Source organism: Triplophysa rosa, linkage group LG7, assembly GCF_024868665.1.
Source record: "Triplophysa rosa linkage group LG7, Trosa_1v2, whole genome shotgun sequence".
NCBI lineage: Eukaryota > Metazoa > Chordata > Actinopteri > Cypriniformes > Nemacheilidae > Triplophysa > Triplophysa rosa.
The window spans coordinates 27,451,626-27,461,557 of record NC_079896.1 but is presented as its reverse complement, the minus strand read 5'-3'; the positions used below and the strand labels follow the sequence as shown (position 1 = coordinate 27,461,557).

The 9,932-nt window shown below is 47.5% G+C and overlaps 2 protein-coding genes across 3 annotated transcripts in view; both read right to left on the bottom strand.

Annotated features, from left to right (window-relative positions):
• LOC130556785 (meiosis regulator and mRNA stability factor 1) overlaps positions 1-5,310 on the bottom strand; it is a 14,920-nt gene extending 9,610 nt beyond the window's left edge. For both annotated transcript variants that reach the window (XM_057338077.1, XM_057338078.1), the window contains exons 1-12: positions 5,253-5,310; positions 4,050-4,619; positions 3,768-3,906; positions 3,475-3,689; positions 3,272-3,389; positions 2,939-3,111; positions 2,312-2,740; positions 1,903-2,003; positions 1,423-1,536; positions 1,145-1,331; positions 893-1,071; positions 738-818 (exon numbers count right to left, since the gene is read on the bottom strand). In XM_057338077.1, coding sequence (XP_057194060.1) covers positions 738-818; positions 893-1,071; positions 1,145-1,331; positions 1,423-1,536; positions 1,903-2,003; positions 2,312-2,740; positions 2,939-3,111; positions 3,272-3,389; positions 3,475-3,689; positions 3,768-3,906; positions 4,050-4,610 — 2,297 coding nt within the window. In that variant the 5' untranslated portion in view covers positions 4,611-4,619; positions 5,253-5,310. The remainder of the gene's footprint in view (positions 1-737; positions 819-892; positions 1,072-1,144; positions 1,332-1,422; positions 1,537-1,902; positions 2,004-2,311; positions 2,741-2,938; positions 3,112-3,271; positions 3,390-3,474; positions 3,690-3,767; positions 3,907-4,049; positions 4,620-5,252) is intronic.
• A 320-nt stretch (positions 5,311-5,630) lies between these two features.
• Positions 5,631-9,932, bottom strand: part of LOC130556409 (zinc finger protein 239) — a 28,101-nt gene continuing 23,799 nt past the window's right edge. The window contains exons 2-4 of the mRNA XM_057337387.1: positions 9,754-9,887; positions 9,313-9,508; positions 5,631-7,547 (exon numbers count right to left, since the gene is read on the bottom strand). Coding sequence (XP_057193370.1) covers positions 6,679-7,547; positions 9,313-9,508; positions 9,754-9,801 — 1,113 coding nt within the window. The 5' untranslated portion in view covers positions 9,802-9,887 and the 3' untranslated portion in view covers positions 5,631-6,678. The remainder of the gene's footprint in view (positions 7,548-9,312; positions 9,509-9,753; positions 9,888-9,932) is intronic.

Here is a 9,932-nt window from a genome sequence, read left to right as displayed (position 1 = left end):
CGATACTATTCCAGGGTCAGACACACTCTCCCAATTTAAATCTAGATTAAAGACACATCTCTTCAGCCAAGCATTCACTTAATGCAAAATATGCTAAATCAACCACCGGGAGACTGCATTTATTAGATATTATTTACTAGAATGATCTTGATTGTTCTATAAACACCATGAGATGTGCTGTGTTTGACCTTTTTTGTGTTTTTCAGATTTTCTTATTTTCTCCTGTAAACCTGCTTTAGAACAATGCACATTGTGAAAAGCGCTATATAAATAAATTTGAATTTAATTGAATTAAACGATTCATATAAATGAATAGTAATAAACTATCAAATAAATTGTTACATTATAACCAAACACACACGGGAACTTTAGGCGAGGCATGCGTGTCTGATGAAACCATCTATAGTTTTCTGTGATTTAGATAGAGAAGGTAAACGTGTGTGTGTACTTGTACATCTATATTTGTGAGGACCGGTTTGAGTTGTAGACCAGCGGTGTGAGGACAAGGAGAGTAAAGTCTGGACATTTTGGCCGGTCCTCACTTCTAGAGACCCCTTTAAAGGGCTGTTTGAGGGTGAAGACTTGGTTTTAGGGTTTAGGTTATAGTTGTGTTTAGGGTCAGGGTTAGGGTTAGGCATGTAGTTCTGATGGGTAGGGTAACGGGCTAGAGATTGCATTGTGTCAATGTATGTCCTCATAAAGATAGCTGCGCAAACGTGTGTGTGTTAAAGTCTCACTTTCTCTCGAAGGTCTCCGTGAGTTTGTAGAGCGGGAGGCACTTGGCAGGTGCGTCCTGCAGGACACTGGCGATCTGCGAGCTAACACAAAAACAATCTCACACACAGGAAGTAGATTGGTTGGGTAGTATTGGACGGCAGCACAGATGCGGTACCTCAGGCAGGTGAGCGGTTTGTTATTGGCTCCGGTGACGAGCGACACATGAATCCTCTTGCTGCCGATTTTGTAGCGATGAAGCAGACTGACGGCGCCGATGGCCTGCTGCAGCGAGCTCATGTGTACACACGCCTTCAGCTGATAGTCCGTGTGTGGACTGAGATCCACGCTCTTCACCTGCTCACACACACACACATCATTACACAGGTGTTTATTTGACCAGCTGGTGTTCACACGAGAGTCCACTTACTCTGCCATGTTTAGCGAAGGCATCTCGCAGTATGTGCTGCAGGTCTTTGCGAGACATTCTGTAGTCCAGGTTCGTGACCTGCACATCAGCCCCATCAGAGAACGGCTCAGACGGACCCTCGCCGCAGCTGCTAGACGATGGCACGCTGAGCGGAGACGAGCGATTGGACAGGCACGGGGAAACACTCCTGCAGAGACGAAGGGAGAATTAAATCAGATACCAGTGACAGAAAGAGAGAGAGACAATGAAGCGCTTGAATTATTGTGCCATGATCTCACCGAGATGACCACGAGCTCTGAGAGAGAAGCGCTGGACTGAAGCTACAGTGCAAACTGAGTTTACTGAACGCTGAAGGAGTGCTGACCTGAAACGTTGGGCCGGGAGAATCTCGCCTTAAACATACACACACACACAAAGAAAAGACTTCAGAAACAGTGCAGTCCAAGTGTAACAATAATTTTCAAAAATGATCTATCAAACAGCGAAATATGTTTGGTTCAATCCTTGAAAGGGCTTCCAGTGAATGGTGGATACAATCTTAAAAGAGGTTTAACATTTACTCATTTGCTTACAGTGCATTACATTTTTATCATCGGGTGTTCCCTGGGAATCAAACCCACGACCTCTGTGTTACTAGCACAACGCTCTAACAGCTGAGCTACAGGAACGTATAAATAAGACAGGTATGAAACGGTGATGAAACCAAATGACACTTCACGTCATGAACATCTGACACATTTCCCAAATCCATCCCGTACCTCCAGGAGCGCTGAAGCAGGTCCGAGGGTTTGCCGGGCGCAGACGGAAGGCCGTGACTCTGAGGCGAGGCAGACGCAGGTCGGACCACACCACACATCGCCTGCAAACAAACAAACAAAAATGCTAACGTCACGAGACACTGCTGGGCACGTCCCCACGGCTGACGGCCGATTCCCGCCGACACTTATGAAGCAGAGAGGGGTATGATGGGGGACAGATGAAGACAGAGGAGGAAGATGCTCAGAAGAGTCACCTCCAAGCGCATGCCAGTCGTTACAAACAGCAGCTAGCGTCACGAGCAGCACAAGCCAGCAGCACACAGCGCTACATGAGAACAGCGTGAGAATATGAAGCGTGCAATTGGAGGATGATGGGGAGGAGGCGGGCAGAGGCAGGTACACAGCTGACCTGGGGGAGGGGTTTCATCGCAGGGCTGCACGAGGAGGCGTGGCCTGCTTTCCCGGTGCTACACAGGCGGTCCGGGACACGGTCCCCCTGCCGTGCCGCCCGGCGGTGCCGACGGGGCGACCGCGGCTTCTCCACGGGTAGGAAGACTGAAGAGGAGGACGAGGTGGGAGGCTGGCGCACCTCCTCCTCCCCGGGCCCGCCAGGGGAGAATGACACCGTGATGCGGTGGCCTAGGACGTCTTCGTTGTCCATGCGCTTGCGGGCGCGCTCGGCAGCGTCGGCGCTGGCGAACCGCAGCACAGCGCAGCTGCCGGACACACCCAGCACTTTTCCGCCGCAGTTATTGGACAGCCGCTGCAGGCGGTTGGCGACGGCTTTGGCGTCACGATGAGTGGGGAGGTGATGCACAAACAGAAGGCTGAAACTGGGCTGAGGAGCAGAGACACAAACAGCACTCTGGGATTTCTAATGATGACGATGGTGTCGCCGCAGTTCAAACGGAGAGGCTGCCTGATGCCGAAGTAGCTGCCGCGGCTTTTCACAGGAGAAGTCATTACAAAGAAGCTCTTGGTGTTCAAAGGAACCCAACAAACGTGCTTAAGAATAAATAACAAACCCTGGGCTGACCTGAGATTTCACCACCATGCCGGGCGGAAGGTCCGACACAAACTCCTCGAAGAGAACGCACAGGTGGGCGTGCTGCAGCAGAGCGGACGAGGCCTGACTCTTGTGAACCAGAATCACCTGGAAGCCATGCCGATGCCGCAGGTCACTCAGCTCGCTGGCAAAGTTCACATCAGCTGCACACAAAAGCACACACACGCTTCTCATTGGGAGCTCCTGTGGTGTTTCATAGCGATTGGTGGTCACTCACTTCTACGTATAAGGTTTATAAGTGTGGGTTTAAGCTAATGCTCCTACTGTACATGGACATGATGTTACAACACTTAGAATACGTACAAGAGACAACGATGACGGAGGCGGGTGCCGCGTGCGTCTCGGCAAACCGCCGCAGACTCTGCCGCAGTTTGTCATCCGCTGCGTTTTTGGCCGTAGCATTAATGTGGGCGACTGTCACCTCAAGGGAAAAAATGAACCACCGAAAGGTTACAAACACAGCAGAATAAACAATAGTGATTGAGAAATATCAGGCGGTTGTTTACCTGGCAGTTGTTCAGCTCCTGGATGACGGCTTTGTTCTCTTTGTTGATGTCACACACACAGATGAACTCGGCCTCGCGATGCCCGTGAAAGAAACGCTCCCGGAGTCTCTGCACCACAGTCGCCGCAGACCGTCCGCTGGGTACCGCGCAGTTCTCGATGTCCCAGAAAACTCCAACCGGGGGCAGCAAGTCCTGACCGCAGCTCTCTGGGGCACCTACAGGTTCACGTAAAGACAAGGTGAGTGCCTTGTGTGACAGAAGCGTGTTGTGTTGATGGTGTGTGTGTCACTGACCATATTTCTGGGTGGGTTTGTTGAGGTGGGCACCCAGCAGGCCCTCGGACGTTCCTGCCACCCCACATCCGTTACACATTGGCATAGGAACGGGCAGGGGAATGTTCGGCCAAACCTTCTCAGACTCGACATTGAAATTCTAAAAGCAGCAGAGATGTGTTAGATTAGACTCTGAAACTTCACTAGAGACATCAAAGCGTTTTACCACATTCTGGCATCTCTTCCAGCTTAACGTGTGCTCGCAGGATTACGAGAGAACGTGACCGTCCGTGCTCCACCAACCTTTCTCCAGCAGTCGTGAAAACCCTGAGCACCCTTCATACACAGGGGAGCGCATTCGGCACCGGCGTGGAACGTGTGGTGTGTGGGTGGGTCAGCGAGTGAAAACGGGTGCTGCTGCGCTCTGGGGTCTCGGCAACAGCGACAGACGCCCGGGACTTTAGACAGGGAAGGACAGACGTGCAGTGGTCTCAGAGCCGCAGTGCAGCAGTGCACGTGGCAGCAGGGCACCGCAGAGGGCTGCTCGAAGCTCCCGGGCGTCTGCAGCGGCGTACCAGTGCCCCGCGGTGGGGCAAGAGACGAGGGGTGAGGGGCGGCGTGAGTGTCTGTTTGTGAGTGAGAGAGATAGAGAGGAAACCCTCCACCCGTGCCACTGCTGGAGTCCTGCTGCTGATGGACGGTGGCTTCACAGCGGGAACACACGCTTACTGTGAGGCTGCCTGGCTGCGGATCTTGCAAAGGGCGGAGACTTGGGTGGGGAAATGGGAGGGGCTGTGGTGGGGCAGTGCTGTGAAGAGGAGGAGGAACATCCTTCAGCTCCAGGATCGGCTTATGAACCGCCATGAAATCTATCTGCAGAAACAACACACACACATACCAGTGAACATCATGGCAACAAATCTGGATGTAAAAACTTCCGTCACCTTATGGATCATCTAACACATCAGTGAGAAACAAAACACGCCTGTGAGATGTAAACCTGCTAATCTCTTAAATTACTTATCATTTTTAATGCAAAAGAGACAGTCAAGTGTTAATACAGTCAAGTGCTCCCAAAAACACAGCAACACCTGCTGAACATCCTGCCTGTCTGACATCACCACTTGCAGAAGAATAAACACACCTGACCTCAAACAATGTGTGTGGATGTGCGTGTTAAACTAACCTCTGATCTGTGTGTGTGTGTTATAAACGAACATCGGATCCGTTTGTTTTCACTTCCACAGTTAAAAACGTAAGTGAAGCGGCTGAAAACGTGGATAAGGCGATTTAAAGGAACACAAACAAACACGAGCAGCCACCAATTACAGCTAATGACTTGCACGAGACTCTTATAAACGCGATTGTTTTGAATTCTGTGGTAACAAACACGAGCGAGTCGTCATCGGTCTCTGTTTTCTGTCGCACAAACGTTATAAGACGCACATCGCGCGTGACGAATAAAATCTGGGGTTTACTGAAAGATTATAAATGAATTAAACTCACCGTCTCGAGCCGCCTCCAGGCGTCTCCCTGGAAACGATTCTACCGTGTGACCGGTGGCGTAAAGCGAACGCGGATGTCGTAAAGCTGATTGTTCACGCTGACGGAAAGGGTTCACGTTGATTTATTACCCAAAACACCGTCTTAAACATTTGAGTGTGAACCGTGTTTTCCATCGCATGTCAATATCTCGCCGTTGCTCAAGTAGACGAGTACTTTGGACAATAATGAGGAAATATAGCCGTTGTTTGGTGTGTGAAAACTCGCTAACCACAAATAGTGAATCATCTTTAATCGTGTTATTAATGACATTAAACTCAAACACTCATTTACTCGTTACATTTGGCCCATATACATGAGAACAAAATACATTTATAAATAAAGTGAACAATAAATAGAGGTTTATTGTGTTTTGTGTTTATTATGGGACGATGAATTGAATAAACATTCATGACCATGATGTTAAATCACTGTAAAAACTTTCTACGCTAAACACACTTCAAATGGTTAAATAACAATACATATACATATATATATATATATATATATGAAGGAAAATAAGAGGCAGGATGATTCGATACACGTGTAAAGACAGAGGTTGAAGGTGAACACTAAATCTAATTCATGTTTAAAGTCTCAGATTAACACATAATTCACCTGATGCTAAAAAACTCACCAGAAGAGTTGTTCTGTTTCTTAAAGAACATCCATACTGTGTGTTTTCATGACAGTTCTGACGATATTTTGACAAACAATAATAGCGTTCCACGTATTATCTGTGAAACAGTCACTGTTGAATGACTGATACAAACCACAGGATGATGTGTTTGCATTAATTCTGAAATCCATCATCATCTCACGTCACCAGCTTCTGTGCTGTGCAACAACAGAAACATCATTCAGGCTTATAAAACGAAAGTAAATGAATACCAGGGAATGTAAGCATACACAGTCATATTTAGAATATACGGTGGTCCTAAAGAGTCAATGGACACTTGATGTTTCTACAACATACAGAGTTTGTGAATTACAAGCCAAGCGATGACCGCCACGCTGAGCACATGTGGGTAGGTTGAGAACAGGACAGACACTTTGGAGGTAGTACTTCATAACGGACTACAGCTACACATGTCAGTGGTGCAAGAGTTTATAACAATGTTTTACATTGACAGATCCTGATATCTACTGAGCAATCACATCATCAGACTTGGGGAAAAAAGGAAACGTCAGCGCGTCCTCTAGAGTTTGAGTTGTAGAGTAAGTGTCCACTACAGTAAAGATTCACATCAGAAACAGTCACTCTTCCATCGACACACATGCACCCACAGACCCTTTCAATGAAGATGTTCTGGACAAACATCAAGCGACAGCATAGAATCAGAAGGGCGAGAAGACGTCCCATCGGCGTCATCAGAGGCGGGCTGCCCATTCACGCTCTTTCCCCGTTATGAATCCGCTGATGGCGCTTCAGTTCCCCCGACCGGAAGAAATTCTTGCCGCACTGCGCGCAGTGGAACGGCCTCTCGCCCGTGTGGATGCTCTGGTGACCCTTCAGACGCTCCAGCCTGGAGAAGCTCTTGTCACACTGGTTGCATTGGTATGGCTTTTCCCCCGTGTGGATTCTCCGGTGTTCTTTCAGGTGTCCGGACTCAGAGAAGCTCTTACCGCACTGGAAGCACTGGTAGGGTCTCTCGCCCGTGTGGGTTCTGTAATGCCTCTTCAGGTCGCCGGATCGAAAGAAACTTTTCTCACACAGGGTGCAACGGTGAGGTCTCTCTCCCGTGTGAATGCGCTGGTGGCCCCTCAAATGTCCTGAATCCGAGAAGGTTTTTCCGCACTGAAGGCATTTGTACGGCCGCTCACCGCTGTGGATTCTCAGGTGCCGTTTGAGGTCTCCAGACCTGTAGAAGCGCTTGGCGCACTGGGAACACTGGTAAGGCCTCTCGCCCGTGTGCATCCTCTCGTGCTGTTTCAGGTGGCCCGAATCGGAGAAATTCTTGCCGCACTGCAGACAGTGGTACGGACGCTCTCCCGTGTGAATTCTCTCGTGCCGTTTCAGGTCCCCTGACGTGGGGAAATTCTTACCGCACTGAAAGCAAGGGAACGGCCTCTCACCGCTGTGTATTCTCTGATGTCTCTTGATATCGTTGATTCGGAAGTATTTGTCGCACTCCTGGCAGTGGTACGGTCGGTCCGCGGAGGGCCGGCTGTTCGGTTTGGGCGGATTGGTGATTTTAGGATTCACTCCACCGCAGCAGGCTGTCAGGCACTCTCCGGTCTGCTGCTGAAGATGCTGAGCTGGGAACGAGAGAAATTAAAGGGTCATTCTGACGTCTTTACACTGTTAAACGTGATGGATTCTCATGTTTAACATGGGCAAAGTGTCAAAAAACAAGTTAGACGTATAACGTAGCATTTCTATGCAAAATACACTCCCTCAACTTTCGGAAAGAGGCACACGTGCACACATCAACCAGAATGAGAGCGAGTTAAAAAGCACGCCCATCAATGTGCCTTGTTGGAGTTACAGAAGTTCAGCGGTGCATGTGTGTTTGTTTGGTCATGGCATTTCAGTTATGAATGTTATATAAACTGTGGATACACTGCTGGATTTTCAGATTTGTTTGAAACTGATAGATGTAGAGGTCCCAGTGCTAAAAGATGCCGGTCATGAAATGCACGCGGTAAGTGAAACTCCATTAAATGTCTGTTTTGTTGGCAATAGGTGCATGCGTGCATCATTTAAACAATACTAACGTGAAATGAATCAACAGTTATGCGGGGATAATGCAATGATGTATTGTGTGCTCGTGTTTTAGTTCCCACTGCAAGCCTCCCGGAGCTCGACTGTATTCGGAAATAAACGCACAGCTGTATATCTGTCTTTTATAAATGTGATAAAACTAAAGACTCTTCTGAGATATTAAGTACGTAATACTACTGTATAGGTACTCAAGATTAACGTGATTGGCAGAAGCTGCATGTAGCCAGGTTTCCATTACGGATTTGCGCAAAATATAAGTGATGTTTTCTAAATGTCGATTAAAACAACATCGCCGAATGCCTGCGTTTCCATTAAATGATGTAATGCGATTAAAGTGTATTTTGATTCTTCTCGCGTGAAGTCATTCAGGCCGCACTTCTTCTTTGTACGTTTTCTGGCAGGTTGCAAACAAACTTTAGTGCCACACTGCCACCTACTGTGATGGAAGAGTGAAGAGAAATGTCTATAATTCCTGATATATGTTCATGACCTCACTGTTCCTAATAAATCTCCATACTGCACTCGCTCGTTTTCCTGCATTTGAGCCATCATATAAGATATTACTTCATGTGAATTCCTTACATCCTATCTTTCCAAATGGTCTGCCCAAACATACCCCGAATGGTCATGCGACTTTTATACGCCACGTGACTTGTAAATACGACAAAATGTTTCCATTGCGGTTTTGCGAAATATACCTTTATTGTATTGCCCGAAAAAACACCTCATACGAGCGTGAGAACTTTTTTGCGATACATGGGAGTTTTTGCGAAATTGACTTGTTTCCATTCGGCGTATTTTCAGTTTGCGCATTTTGAAGGGTAATGGAAGCCTGGCTAGTGTTACCTTTGCTTTAAATTACTGTATGTAACATGTCAAAGTCAAGAGATTTCATTCACTTTCACAATATTTCTATAGGCAGCCACAACAACAAGTTCCAACAAGTTGGAAAGACATATTTGTGTTGATTTGTGTTTAACTAATACTTATAAACCGGCTAGTTCTTGTCCTTGATTCTGATTGGTTGTGCCGTGAGGAACTACTATACTGCTTAGCTGTTATAGAATCATCCTAGAGGCTTTTTGCTTTGTAAAACACACACACACGTTACAAATAAGAGTGACGTAATCGAACATGAACGATATGTCAACTGCATCATCGTCATTTACTCGCACTCGTACTTTTCCCAAATCCGTATGAAAGCTCTAGTAACATCGTTCATTTTTAAGTCGCCGTCTATAAAAGAAAAAGTTGAGTGTATATATGTTAACGAAATCATGAAAGTGTGAAGATACTAACCGAAGTGAAAGAAATCCTCCACGCTTTCGTCTTCCTCCTTCACTTTCACTCCGACCGGGCGGCCGTAGTGCTGAAACGGGCCTGTGGGAAGAAATTTTGCGCTAGAGAGAGTCTGGGGCAGTTTAGGGTTTGACGACAGAGCCTGGGGCACTTTAGTGTTTGATGACAGAGCCTGGGGCAGTTTGTTCCCGAAATCCTAAAACAGAGTGAGAAGACGACAAAGGCCGCGGGCCGCGTCAGACAATATCGCACAACAAACATCTGTACATTATCTTTACATTAAAACTGTGGATCTCCAGAGATGAAATAAATGTTTATAACATCATTCAATACAATCCAGTCGGGCAAACGCGTGCGAGCGCTGAACATAAGCAGCCGTTAAACAGCCCGTTTTCTCCGTTAATCGGGTTGAGTGAAGCGTTACAAGCGCTGAACACTCACCAGATCCATTCTACACATCCATCTGTTCGGATTATTAACCAAATTCATCGGAGAACCAGAACCAGCGGAAATCTGATATTCACCGGAACTTCTTCCTGTTTTCCGCGAGCTGGACAAACACCAGGCAGCGACCCCTGCAGACCCGGAGGACACACACAGACATACCTCACAAGAGCACA